This window comes from Crocodylus siamensis, chromosome 3, assembly GCF_052110815.1.
Source record: "Crocodylus siamensis isolate JL-2025a chromosome 3, ASM5211081v1, whole genome shotgun sequence".
Lineage (NCBI taxonomy): Eukaryota > Metazoa > Chordata > Crocodylia > Crocodylidae > Crocodylus > Crocodylus siamensis.
This window is the reverse complement of record NC_143397.1, coordinates 99,621,203-99,636,113: the sequence shown is the minus strand read 5'-3', so window position 1 is coordinate 99,636,113 and position 14,911 is coordinate 99,621,203. Positions and strand designations below refer to the sequence as shown.

Genomic DNA, 14,911 nt, shown 5'->3' with positions numbered 1-14,911 from the left:
AAAAATATTTTGTCTGTTCATAGAGTAACGTTTATTATAAATATGTGAAACCGGAGTTTGTTTTACGCTCAGTGAGATTTACTTACTTCCACTATAGCTTTTCAGTACTATACTAACTAAAATAAAAGGATGTTTTTCATATTGCCAGGATTTAAAGGTTTAAATTCTGTTTTTTCATACATGGCTTCCAGTTAATTGAATTGATTATGTAGAGTGCTTCCAGTATATAACCAAGCAAGGAACAAAGAAGTCTTCATTGTCTTCATAATCTCTAGCTACTGACTTTGTTGTCTGACCTGGAATAAAACTATGAAGTATAAGGCATTAGAAAGCATAGGAACTGTGAGCTATGTAACAGGAGTTGTGTTGTGCTGATTATAATTGTCGAATGCTGTCTGTCCTCTGCTGTTGATTGCCCAAAATGATGACCTCTTTATTCCTAAGCGGGAAATATACTTTTGAAAGTGTGTGCATTTTGACAGAGACCAAATATTTTAGAGGCTTTCTTGTTTCATTTAATATCCATCACAGAATCTAAGAAGATGATTCAAAATGTTAAGTGAGCATGACAGTCTAAGCTAACAAAATGATACCAGACTTTTGAAAAGCTATTGTAAAATAGAGAAAGTTACCATTTTTCTTCTTGGACAGTGTATCTTTTGGTGATGGACATAAGGGGACTGTTTCTGCTTTCAAGTAAGCCTTTGGACTAGATTTTTCCCATGGTTGCAAGCTTACAAATCCAGTTGAATTAAACACCACTTCTTCCATGTAGCACCTAGCTGTGGAGTTGGGCATGCAGCAGGAGCTCCAGCAGAAGCAGTAACTCCTGGGTATTGCACACTGGAAGCATATCTTTCTCTCCTCCACAAAACGTGTACTTTTCTTTGTTCATACATAGCAAGTCAACATAGGTAAACTTTGACCTTGTTTCAAGATGCATTTAAGGACAATGGTTTATTCTTACAGAGCCATCTATACTGCTGTGTTTCTTTAAAACTGCCATGTTCTCTATGATTTAACATTTTTATTAATAGTTATTTTCCCCATAAAGACTTAGGGTTAGAGGTGCCGATGCTGTATTTGGACTCTAGTGTATTGTATGTACAACTTAATCTATATAAATGGTAATCCTGTGAGAGTAACAAGTATTGTGACTTCAAGAGGATATAGAAGATATGGCAATAGTATTTCTTGTCAAAACCGTGGAAAGTGTTTTATCACCTTTTGGAACCATGGTGGTTCCTGAGAACTGTCAGGATTCCAAAACTGCAACCAGGCTTAACTTCTTTAATAAAATACACTTTAATCCAAAAGACTGAGATGATCACAATTGTTTCTCTTGGATCTAGGCTTTGCTATGGTCACTCAAGTCTTTGAAATATTGCTGTCATTACTAAGGGCTGTTCTAGAAAACTATATAGCAGTCGCTGCTAATTAGGGATGTGACAGGTTAACCAACTGATATGCCTAGTGATAACTGGTTAGCTTACCAGATATTGTTTAGCGCAGGGCTGGGCACAGTCTGGTAGGGAAGGCAGGGAAGGGAAGCCATGCAGTGCCCCAGCAGGAATTGGAAGGCAGCAGGGCAAGCAAGAGTGGAGGGGAGGGGGACTAGTACCCATAACCTAAGCAATTATCTGCTCTTTCACAGGCACAAAGTGCTTCCTTCTCTGCAGCGCACCTCCCCACCCCACCGGCTTCCAGCAGCAGCTGTGTCCAAGCTGCTGTGTTATCAGTTAATTGCTTAACTGATGGAATTAGAGAAGGTTAAATGTAAATTTTTCCTTCCCTACTGCTAATGTGAAATATAGCTGTCCAATCAGCTGCTGAGCGGTGATAGCTGCAGGGAGAATATTTCATAACTTCCCAAGGAATTCATTCCCTGTTTGTTTCTAGGTGCTGACTTCAGACTGTTAATGCCTTATCTCATTCATCCTGGCTGAGATACTGCTCCTTCATCCTTCCTTTTTGTATTGGTCCAATATTCGACCTTGTCTTTGGTTTCTATCAAATTTCCCACTGGGTTGGTACCCTGAGATATGCCCTAGAAAGCGAATTAGATTTGGTATAATTCTTTGTTTGCAGCTAAACCAATTTTCTGTCTTAATGTCATAGAAGAGTTTCCTTCTCAGAGAATGAATTCAACTAGATTTCATGTTAAAGTTTGAATATTGTTTTATACCAAGCCACTGCATCTACAATTTATATACTTTTTCTGCACCTCTTCCTAGCTGCTTGTACAGAAATTTCTAATATGAGTAGTTTAACTCACCCTTATCAAAAGAGCAAGCAGATTTACCACCCCTACCACTATGTTCACTATGTGTAAGCTGTGCACTCCCTATTTTGTATGAGGCCTGAGTAAGTAAACAATGCTGGCCTTTGAGGCAGGGGGCAGCAGACCATTTCCTCTGAATAGGATTATGTGAAATACTCCTAAAATGCTGTCTGCCTCTGCTGGTGCTGGGAAAGGAATTGGCACATCTCTTATTGTAGAAAAAAATTCATGTGACCAACTGAGACACTAATTATAGGTCTTATATTTAGATGTGCAGTGGTTGCTGGTAAGTGGCAAGCCTTCAACGCTATCACGTGGCAGAATGTCTTTGTTCATAGAGGGTCTAATGTATGGTTCATCACTAGTATTTAAGGAGTTAATTAGGGATTTAGTTAAAAATCTGAAGATTTACTTTCAAAAGCTAAAATGTTTATTTTCCCTTCAATTCCTGCACACCTTTCCTGTAGAATTTTTATAGTTGCATGAATTTTTTAAAAAGGGACATTTTAAATAGAGATAGAACACGATTAAGATAAAGAGCAAATATGTAACCCAAATGACTTTTTAATTTTACTTATGTTTTCTGCTCTTCGGGAAATAATGTTCAAAATTGCTTTTGTACTTTGTGTTCCTGTAAGCTCTTATTTAACAAACTAGCACACTTAAGCAAATATTTTATCTAATAGTACAAGTGCAAGTGTTTTGCACATGCTCTGTAAGATCCTAATTTGAAAATAAGAATTGGTCCATGCAAATTATCTTCATTTAGTAGCTATGTATTTTAAGTTTTTAGAAGTAATGGGCAGGTTTTCACTACTGAAAAATATGGTTGAAAATTCATTATCTAGGATTATGAACCATTAGAGATTTTAAAATAATTTCAGCAATGCTCTTTGCATTCGTACCAAGTGCATAACAAGAAATGTACTATATCGTATCCATTCATGACAACAGATGAAGCTGTTGAGTGGAAAATAACTTTTAATAATTGGTAACCAAAGTTATAGGTGATAAACGTTCATAGATTACTTTCAAACATTTACGTGGTCTTAAATATAATTCTCCTACCTTGTCATTTTTGTAGGCTGTCACACCACATGGACTCTTTATCCTATTCGGTAAGTTCTTTATTATGTCTGTTATTACAGAACATTATTTAAAACATACTGTGAGAAATTACAGGGCTAATATTATTGCTTATTTACTTTAACTGGCTTTGAATAATTTTGATTTTAAAATGTTTTATTTCTTTATTCAGGAAAATATAGTTGTCAGCTTAATTCCTCTGTAGTTGCTTACATGCATGGTGATGTTGCAGGTTTTCCGATAGGAATTCCAAGGGTGCATGCTGGACTTCAGATAACTTGAATCAGTAGTAACAGGGCATCAAGACAGAACATTTAAAAGCAGGACAGATGAAGTAGTGTAATGACCGTAGCAAGACAATCTAGATATTTTTTTGATTTGTTAGTATTTCAAAATACAGTAAAAGCTCTGTTATCCGGCATGCTCCCCCCCTCCCCCCCCGGATTAGGGGATGCTGGTTAATCAAATATTCCGGTTAATCAGATGTGCACTGTGCGGTCCACTCCCTGGTGTCAGTGTGCCAGGGGACAGGGAGGGGGGCCCTGCTCAGGCTGCTTTGCCCTGAGCCATGGGCCAAAGAAGTGGCAAGAACCCTGCTCGGGGCAGTGGCGAAACCCAGAAGTAGTACTTCTGGTTTTGCTTTTGCTGCATCCCTCTGATGCCAGTTAATAGAGTTTTCTGGCTAATAAAGTGCCGTTTAACACAGCTTTTGCTGTATGCCCCATTTTATGATGACCTCCCACTTCTTTATGCCATTAGCATTACATGAATGTCCTCATAGTAACGATTTGTCTCTTACAGTGTCTTTGCATATAACAAAAATAACCATTCAGCATTGAAAGAGGTGCCATGATTCACAGTTCTCAGCTGCTTCTGAAAAAGAGACATTGTAAAAAAATAGTTTTCAGCTCCAAGCTCAGGTGCCCAGATGCTTAATAGGTTGATTATAACTTGTATCTGTAGATGAACTTTTGTCATACTTGGCTCTTTAGTGTACTGTAGAATGCTCCAGACAAGTCCAGGGCCTTTAAAATTAATCCTTTTCTTGATTTCTATAGGTGTTTATGGTGATGTACATCGTGTGAAGATAATGTTTAACAAAAAAGAAAATGCCTTGGTACAGATGGCAGATGCAACCCAAGCTCAACTAGGTATTAATTAGTAGAATTTTTTTCATTATTGTCATGTTTTATTTCTACTTGAAACTTCTCTTACAATACCTAGTCTTGTTGATGTGATCCCCAGTTTGCTGTTCAGAATTATTATTCAGCCACTACCTTTGATTGGTCACAGCTTTTATCTAATTAAATATTCTATTATGTCAGAAGTGTGAATCAGCTTTTAAACAATCAAGCTAAAGCAGAAGTAAAAACAAGTGGCAGACCGCAGCAGAATTCAAACTCTTGATGAAACACATTTGTCCCCAGCAGATCAAAAATGTGCATTAAACTCATCTGCTTGTTAAGAATTCAGTTAGAGTAATGGGAATGCTGAATTAGGAGTTGGCAAGGTTGGGTTTCTGTTTGTAATAATACATTTTCTTTATTAAGATTTGTATTTGTTTTATGTGCTGTTACATGTAATTTATTATATTCAGTATATTTAATATGTTATGCAGTAGCCTGAGTGTAAAGTTATTTTACATGTAAATAGTGTGCTGCTTGTGCTAATGTGAGAAGAAATGTGTGTTTTTGGTGGTATTCAGAGGGAAAGTTTGTTTTGTTTGAGACTAGGACTATTGCGCTAGAATTTTTTAAAGTGTTTTTCCTATTTAAATATAGACTAATATTCTGATCATTAGAATCTTTGTAGGGTGGTACTTTTTAGAAGAATTACTTTATACTTTTATTATTTTTTTTTTTTATAGTTTATAGTTCATCCATTTATCTTGTGTTGAGGCTCTAAATGCAAGTTATAACAATTGTGAACAACATTGTAAAGTCAGACCGAAGCTTACGTAACAGTATTGGTACTTACTATTTATGTTGAGGCTCTAAATGCAAGTTATTAATGGCATTGCCACTGTTATTCTTTGGACAAATTTGAAACTAGTTATAGCACCTTCTGATGTTTCCTTTTTCTTGGACTTGTCTCCTGTTCGAACTTTTATTGGTGCTGCTTATATCTAGCCATGAGTCACTTGAATGGGCAGAGACTGTATGGAAAAGTGCTCCGTGCAACTCTTTCAAAGCATCAGACAGTTCAGCTTCCTCGTGAGGGACAAGAGGACCAAGGCCTGACGAAAGACTACAGCAATAGTCCTTTGCATCGTTTCAAGAAGCCTGGCTCGAAGAACTTCCAAAACATCTTTCCTCCGTCTGCCACTCTCCATCTTTCCAACATTCCGTAAGTACAGCTCAGCTGGGACAGGACTGCTGTATTTTAATTAAAAAGTTAGGTCTTTAAGATTTGTAGATTAGCACAAGATCTGAATATTTTTTCCTTGCCTCATTTGCTAAAAATTAGGGTTTTTTTGCCAGGTTTCTGGAAACAGTAAGAATGGGCGGCAGTGTCTTTTTGTTGCTGTTCTAATTATAGAATTTATATTGTCCAACTCCTGTGACCAATGATATCTCTTTTCTGGTAAAGAGGACAAATTCAGTTTTAAGGTGACTACAGTCTTGGTGTGCTAAGTAATGACTGTTTCTCTTTCTAAGTCTCCTTCATATCCATTCATTTTTTTTTCACATCAGATTACACGAGACAGTCTGTGTGGCAGGCTAAGCTCAATTATTAGACTTTTCCATATATACACATTAGTTGTTGCATTATATGCATTATCACTTCCACATAACTGTGCATGTTCTTGAAATAATTTATTTTCAATACTAAGGCCCTGGTATAACGGGAAGATGGACATCAGTTCTTTCTAACCAACTGTAACTAAGGTTGCTGACAGCTGATAAGCCCAGTGATAACCTGGTTAGCTTACCATATATTGTTTAGGATATTGTTTAGTTCAGGGCTGGGTGCAGTCTGGTTAAAAGTTACAGTAAAATCTGATTCACAATCCATGGCATGTGTGCATGGCAGGAGGTACTGTTGTGGGATCAGAAATCAGAACCGTATAGGGCCCTGTTGTCATTTCTGGCAGAGCCCAGGATCTGATCCAGCAGTTAGCAAACTGAGCACCCAGTGAGCCTGTGGCTTGGAGCACTGCTCAGCTGCTTGGCACTCAGCCTCAGGAGTGCACTGGAGCCCTTCAAGGCTTCAGGGTGTTCCCAAGGCTGGAATTGCCAGTCAGCTGAGGAACACTCCCAACCTCGAAAACACCCTGGAGCCTTGAAGGGCTGTAACACACTCCTTAGGCTGGGGGTGCCAGTCAGTTGAGGTGGGAGTGCCAACTTAAGGTGCAATGAAAGCCAGCTACAAAGTTGTTATACTTACCTTGGGCACATCTACCTGAGAGATTTTACTGCGCAGTACAGCGTCACCTTCTACATGTGACTGGGACTTACTGCGCAGTAAATTAGGCTAATGCACCATTTGCTAGTACCAGGAAATACAGGTGCTAGATTAATGGTGCATTAGCTACTGCGCAGTAATGCACATGTAGATGCCGACCAAGAGCGATTTTTGTCACAGGCAGCAGGGAGCCTGCTGCTGCCTGGCTAAGCTCCAGCGTGAGACATGGGGGAGGCAGAGGTGGAAGCTGTGACAGATGCAGGGGCAGCTGTCTCCCTGCCACGTGGGGATCAGGACCTGGTCTCATCCCCATGTGTCTGGGAAAGCTGTCCTGGTAGCCGGCACTTGTGTTCCAGCTATGCAGAGATCAGTTGCCACATGGCTGAGCAGCAGAGATGTCCTAGCATCTGGGACTGTTGTGTCCCAGCCATGTGGAGATCGGCTGTTGGGACAGCTCTCCTCTGCCCTGTGCAGACCAGTCCCTGCACCCCCTGTAAGCCCTGGGCTGGCACCCATAGGAGCCTGGAGCTCCTTCTGGCTGCAGCAGTGGGGCAGAGGAGGACAAAAGCAGCCCTGGAGTGAACTGCTCTTTTTGGGCATGTCCAGTTTAGTGCACACTTGCATTTCCCCTTGGACATATAGCAGTGGTGCATAGCTGGAACTTTGCCAGGCTGCAAAGGAAAAGCCAGTTTCCCATGTTTTTCTCATTTAAAGGAGAATCCTTTTTTTTAAAGTTTGTTGATCCATTTTTAAAGTTTGTTCAAGACCCTTTTTGAGTTGCAACCCATGGATTGAGAAACACTGTGCTAGAGTATCACAACCAGAAACTGTGCAGAAGAAAGATAAGGACATATACTAGGCAGGAATATTAATTGGTATGACAAAAAAAACAAGTCTGTCACAGACAAGCTTCTTTTGCTGCTATGCTTATATGCTGTAGTGTCTTAAAGGGGAGAAAGCCATAAAAGAATATTATTTTAAAATAAAAACGTTAACAAAGCAAGACGATTTAAACTTTTTTTCATTTGAAAGTGTTTATTTAAAATATACAAATTGAGTTGACCGTAACCCCAGAGCAAAAGGAATTACTTAAATCAGATGCTAGGGTCTTGAATAAACTTTCTTAGTTCTGAACAAGAGAGCAGCTAAGGTGGGAGTACCTAAATTATATAATGGAAACCTATAGAATATAGAATTTCTAAGCTTTATATAAGACTACTAAACAGCTGAAGCCAGATTTTGAGCAGATTTAATTTGGTCAAAGAAAATTTAGCCTTTAAACTTTATTTGGGAAGGCTAAAATAGAAGTTGAGAAGAGCACAGTATGCATAAAGTCCATAACAGAATTATAATTAATTATTTAATATTCTTTTTTAATTAGACCTTCAGTTACTGTTGATGATCTGAAGAACCTCTTTGCAGGTACTGGATGTACTGTGAAAGCGTTCAAATTCTTCCAGTAAGTCCTCTCATTCTCAGTGTATTAAATTATTTAAATATAAAATTTCATAGGATCATTTATCCTGAAGGACAATAAATTGTTTTAGGAATAGAAGCTAATAGATGAGGAAATTACAGGCACATGGCTTACATATCTAGCCACCCTTCAGGTGAGTTCTGGCAAGTTGTTAAACAGTGCAACCTAACAGTATATAACATTTAGGACCAGAAAAGAAAAATGCAGTATCCAATTAGTGTTGCGTGGGAGTTTTAAATGTGGGGAAATAATTGCTCAAATTGGAATTTGCTTAGGTTAGTTGGACTAATACCCCTGTTCTTTAAAAGAGGAAAAAGCAAACAAACTAGGGGATGTATAAGGTCTCATTGACAAAATGGTCTCTCTTAACAATATATTATCCTGTGGTGCTATTATGGGGTGCTGTTTGAGTACCGGGGCAATGGTAAGAATGACACTTTATTCATGGCTAACACCTAAATGCTCCTTGAAGGTCTTGCAGCTATGTACTAGTCCTGCTTAGCTTTTGAGGTGCGACAGGGTCATGGAACAGTGGACGGCTGCAAACCATTGGCCTTCAAAAGGCATATAGTTCTGTCCACTTCTGTTCCTGTTCTTGCAGGTGCAGCTTAAGTTCTAACTCTTATTATACATAATATTCAGCAGATGAGACTAACTGAAAAATTCTAATAGAGATTTTGGGTAATGGTAATACATATTTATTAGAATTAATTGCATCATTTTACTGAATTTTTCAGGAAAGATCGTAAAATGGCTCTCATCCAATTGGGCTCGGTGGAAGAAGCAATTCAGGCTCTCATTGAGCTTCATAATCATGACCTTGGAGAAAACCATCACCTCAGAGTTTCTTTCTCCAAATCTACAATCTGATGTTTCTGTGAACTTTCCTTTTAAGACTGCACCACAGTTTCAGTAAAACCTTCAGACAGAGACTGAAGCAGCTACGACCAACTCTGCCTCTTAAGAAAGAAAAAACAAAACTCACGCTGAGTTTGATGATCATGTGTATTCGTACACATAGTAAAAAATTCAAGGGATGATCTTTTCCATTTTTTTTGCCAGTATGCGGTCAAACATTTAATACTCCTCCATTAGCAGTTTCTTCTGTGGAATTAATCTTTAGCAACAATACTTAAAGTAAAACTCCCTATTTTGAATTACATTTCAGGAGCATCCTTTTAGTTTTTGTTCCAAATCAGCCTTACACAACATTTCTTAAGGCTCTTTAAATTATACCAGACCAAGATTGTTTCTAATGAAATGCTAAATTTACCCCCCCCTGTATGGATTAAACACTAATATGAATGTGAAATAGCACTTGGGTTTCTTAGTGAAAAGTCAGCCTTTACAATGAATGTTCATTGAAAAATATATATATTATTGAATAATGGCCTTTATTTTGGCAGATCTGAATAGTGTGCTCTCTTTTTGTTAAATTAGCAACTTTTCACAGAGTTAAAATCATCAGAGGCAAGGCAGTGCAGTGCCTTCTCTTTCCTTTAATAAAATCAAAGTAAATTAATTGACAAGCAAAATCCTTTTGACATGTGGTATCTGCCACTTGTAGCTTGGAATTAAATCATGGAATCACGTTCATATTTTTTCATTTTTACTATAAAATGATGTTGTGTAATACGACTTTGGAGAAATTGAAAGGAGAAAATAGTCCTGACTTCAAATAGTTTTTTACATTTCTTTTTAAAAAATGTTTACAGTCTTAAGGAAAATATTCAGGTCTATCATGGTTTGACAAATTTTTAAAAAGTTATTTTTGGTAAGGTCTTCTTTTAAAAGAAATTTAAACCTCAAGGGTTTTTTGTACCACTATAATCTCTAATACTTAAATCAGAATGACTGTGTATTTACTTAATTTCTTATTACGTGCCTTATTATGTGCTTATAATGATACAATAGCTTAGAGTTTTATCTAAAGTATCTTGAAAACTGTATTGTGGGCTTGGTGAGAGTTTTCTTGATCTATTAGTTTTTTTTAATGTTTTCCTTGTGATTTTTAATTTTTTTCAATAAGTAATAGTCTGAATTCAAATTTTTGGTGCTTTGGTGTAGATTGGGGAGGTGGGAATGAGGATAACTAGTGCACAATCCTGTAGGCCTCTTCACATTTACCTGGGTGCAGTTGGCTGACACTGATATTGGCTGTAAATGATTTTGTTTTTTCCTAATCTTTTGAGCCATTGGCTCTCAAAATATTTTCTCAGGATTCCTGTTTTTCCCCCTATATACTGAGCTCAAAGTACTAAAGAGTGAACTTGATTTCTTTCATGACTTCAATACTGAATGTCCACTTCTCTTAAGAGAGCAAGTTAAGATGCAGTTACTATTTTTGTTGAATGTAGGTATGAATTTTAAAGTTATTTCTGTGATTTGTGTTACAAAATGTTAAGTTTTTTTGGAAGAAAATTTCCTTTTCTTGAAGTTTATGTCCACATAAATTTGATCAAGATTTTTTGAAGAGGTATCCCTCTCAAACATAATGGTTGTTTGTTTCTGCTTGTTAGAACTGCTTCAGAAATAATTGCAGATGTAGAGCTTTTGCTATAATGGTTTGTTACTCATTCACCTTGGTTTTTCATTAAGCATATATGTTCTTCCCATACTCCTAGCTGTGGATTAGCATACTATGAGAATCCTGTAAAGATTGAATTTGCCTAGAAAAGGTGTCTGTCAACCTGAGTAACCATTTTGAGACAGAAGTCAAAGATAAATTATCTAGAATATTTCTGTAGAGCAGTAGGCTAAAGAGAAGGACACTAGCTTGCCTTTATTTACTTAAATATCTTTGTGAAGCACAGTACATGATGATGAAGTTGGCAAAACTCTCCATTTTCCTGCAATGTACTCATACCATTTGATAAAGCATGCACACTAGGAAGTGTGTACACCATGAAGAAACACCTATAAATAACTTTCCTTACTGAAAAGAGAGTAGTACAAAAGGTGATTTGTTGGCATTCCAGAGTCTTTCTCCTTCCATTTGTCCAAATAGGTGATTTCACCTGGGAAAATTTCAAGCCAGTTTATTCATGAAAAGGTTTAGGGTACCTTTGGTCCATAACACTATCTTAAGTTTTCGAATTAGCATTATTTTATCGTAATGTAGTGTGCAGGACCCTTTATTTGCAGATGGGTCCTTATTCAACAAGGAAGGTACTTACCATATATTTTAAGCATGTGTTAATTGCCTTCCTGATCCAGAACCATAGTAAAGGTGCTTCCTTACTGCACTTATTAAGATGGTTGCAAAACTTATTTGAATGTTACCTGAAAACCTTGGCCATGGGGAGGGTTTTGTTTGTTTTTTGTTTTTAAAGAATTGCTGCTACAAAGGAGATGAATTGTATTGGAGTTGAATGTAATTATGAAGCAGGGAGAAGCAACCTTAAGTTTGAGAGTTAGTATTGGCATGTATAATATCAAGTGAAGTGTGTATACTGTGTGTATAATATGCTGTATGTGTGTACAGACATACACATTACATGTATTTTAATTTATTGATTCTGATAACAGAAGATAGGGATGTTTGAACTAATTTAAACAGATGAGGGATTTTTGGTGTGATATTAAAATGGGAGGAAGAACAAATATTTGATTTGTTAACTTTAAAAATGTAGCTACATTTAGTATATGAATAATGTCAGTTCTGGACTATTTGCAGTTTGAATTGTAGAGGCCTACAGTTTATATGTTGGCACATATTTCTAAAATACTGTTTCTTTAAGAGAATAATTTGGGGTGGCAGATATTTCTAATCTTCTGTGAGCTTTTTTTGTCACACAGTATATCTTCTATCTTTGTCACACAGTATATCTTCTATCTTATCCTGTGTCGTCTGTGTAATTCATTTTTTGCTATTCATTTGTAGTGAGTTACGCTGCTGAGTTTATTTTAGGTTTATATACTTTTGTAAGGATGCCGTCTGCATGTCTGTCTCTTAAGGAGTTCTCTGTTTTGACAAGAGGTGCGGACATGCAACAACCTTCAAAAATAGCAGTACATTGTGTTTGCTTTTAAAATGCTGGTTTAAGTGAAACTTATATCAAGGTTGGTTTGCACCTAGTCCCTCTCTTAACAAAGTAGGAATCAGGGCACATTAGCATTATCTGATCGTTATGTAGTGTGCAGGACCCTTTATTTGCAGATGGGTCCTTATTCACTTATACTTTGTGCTCTCTGCTAAGTGTCTAGCTGCCGAAGTCCCTTTGTGGTTGGGACCCTGACTCCACCAGAAGCGGCTTTGCTGGCAGATCCTGCACCTATCTGTGTTTGCAGGTTCAAAGCTTCTGGAAGGATGTGGTATTTAAAATATAGATATTTAGTTGCTTTTTTTAATCCCTGGTAACGCATGTATGTCTCAATTCCAGTTCTAATGCAGAATGCTGGAGCAAGCTTATTTCTGACTTTCAGGTACCAAAAATGTTCAGAGGCAGAGGGTTTTTCTCCATTTTGGCTTAAGCACGGGGGTTGTTTTGTTTTTTGTTTGCTTTTTAAGTCAAGGCCACATCACTGTAGGAGCTAAATAACAATTTCCTTCCCCCGGTCTTGAGTTTGGAGTGCTTAGCCTGTATCTTCTGCAAATCCAGATCAGCACTGGTAAACGTTTGCCCCCTTTCCTTCTTATCCTAAGTGCAGCCACACTTTAAAGCTTTGTTCATCATGGAGCAACTGAATTAGAGGTTGAAAGTGCCTTTCATAGTGTCACGCGATCCTCTGTATAATGGCACTTGAATGGTTATGACTTCATTTAGTGTCTAATTTGGTAAATTAACTGAACCTCACTGCAAAGCTCTGAAACTTTTAAACTACTTTTCAAACTTTTTTTTCACTTAATTTGATTTTATTGCCTTATTTGTTCTATCCGTTGCACTCTTCGTTGTGCACTTGAAATACTGAAGCCCATTCTGTGCCTTCTGAGGAAAGTTGCTTGTGTGGCATTTCCTAACCACAGACTGAAAACATCTGTATGGTGGGGGAAGGGGAGTACTTGCCACTTCTGGAGGACCTGTGCTATCATGGAGACTCAGAGATCAGTGAGTTTATCCCCCTCTGCTACCATTTAGGTGGACAGAAAAGTAAGAATGTGTGGGGCATTTGTTTGAGTCACACACCTGAGTCTTAACTCTCTTAACGTCTGTCCCTAGATGCATACCAATATGTACTGCTATTTTTTAAACTAGAAAGGAAGGGTGCAACTTGATTTAAAGCCATTTTTGTTTGCCTTTTACTTTTTGTCTTGGTCTGTTGTTAAATAGAGCAGAATTTTAAATATTTTACTATTGTGCTGAGAGAAAACAGTTCAGATTGTACAGTTTTTTCTGTGGTATACAAGACTGTTCTCAATCTTTTTTTTCCTGGAGAAAATCTTAACCATGAGAAGTTGTGAACTATTTCAAGAAATAATTGAAAATTTCTAAACTATTTAATTTCAGGGTTTTTTGGAGGGAAAAAACCAAAACGGGACCAAAGTTTATGTGCCTTCAATAGTCTTAATTGTAGTTTTTTTCCTATCTATTGCAGTCTTAAGTAGAATCAATATTCTTTTTTTCAGGAAAATGTGTATTTATACAGTTAAAAATGAATGTTGTCCCACTGACTCTCCATATTTGCAGTGAATTTTAACTTTTAGTACGGTTTTAGTTATCCCTTTGCCTTTACCATTGCAATATTCATTGTACTGCATTATGCAGAAAGCCAAGAATAATCCATATATTGCTGGTTTCTGATGATTGACAGCTTGCAACTGGCGGAGTCCCCAAGAAGTGAGACACCTTGTATATGATAGTCCTTGATAATAAAAGTGAAGGAAAGCTTGTACTTCAGTAGCCTGTCAGCGCTATAAGCATTTTTTTCAGTTCTTGGAAACTCTGTGTGAAGCATTTGAGTGGAAATCTTACCACCTATATGTCTACAATTAGTCTAAGCACATTCTAGTTCTTTTATTCTTTTGATAAATTACCCAGTTCCTGCAAAAGTTCATCCCAGACCCACAGCAGCACAAGTCACAATGGTTGCTGACCAAGCAGATTTTTACATTAGAATGTCACCTCATTGCTCTGACCAAAGACTGTCTGTTCTGGTTTTACTGAGACATTCTGTGAAAACTTGTTTTCTCTCAAGCTCCTCTCTGAAAGAAGACCCAGTGCAAAGTGGCCTTTTATTTGACTCTACTATGGGTGGATGGACCACTTAGTGGAAAATGAGATTTTAATGTGAACCAAATGGTGTGGGATAAGGCAAGGGGTTAATGGACTATTTTTAGTACTGTATTCGAGAAAAAAATAGCACGGCTAGGAATCACTGACATTCCCTCATTTCTCATGATCTGTTTAAAAAAGTCCCTTTTCAGTTTGTAAGAATGTTCATCTAACACGAGAAATGCTGTAAATATTTGTAACAACATTTTTTACCTGGCAAAAAGGTTTTTGGGAACAAGTTAAAGTATAAAATGGTTTTTATATAAAAACATCAATTGTCCTGTATATTTTGATAAGCAACAGTACCAGCTTTCATTTGTAAAGAAGTTTGTGGCATTGGAGGAAAAGGATTCCATGTCTGTTAAGATGACTTATGTTATAAATGCAAAGATGATGAAATATTAAAGAAACCTATTTTCTAACTGCGTAGTGCATGGTTAATTTGAACTT

The 14,911-nt window shown here is 37.3% G+C and overlaps 1 protein-coding gene across 2 annotated transcripts in view; it reads left to right on the top strand.

The window, feature by feature from the left end:
- Positions 1 to 14,883, top strand: part of PTBP3 (polypyrimidine tract binding protein 3) — a 121,618-nt gene extending 106,735 nt beyond the window's left edge. For both annotated transcript variants that reach the window (XM_090038855.1, XM_090038854.1), the window contains exons 10-14: positions 3,366 to 3,399; positions 4,426 to 4,518; positions 5,497 to 5,713; positions 8,154 to 8,231; positions 8,987 to 14,883. In XM_090038855.1, the coding sequence (XP_089894981.1) occupies positions 3,366 to 3,399; positions 4,426 to 4,518; positions 5,497 to 5,713; positions 8,154 to 8,231; positions 8,987 to 9,119 (555 nt within the window). In that variant the 3' untranslated portion in view covers positions 9,120 to 14,883. The remainder of the gene's footprint in view (positions 1 to 3,365; positions 3,400 to 4,425; positions 4,519 to 5,496; positions 5,714 to 8,153; positions 8,232 to 8,986) is intronic.
- The last annotated feature ends 28 nt before the right edge of the window (positions 14,884 to 14,911 follow it).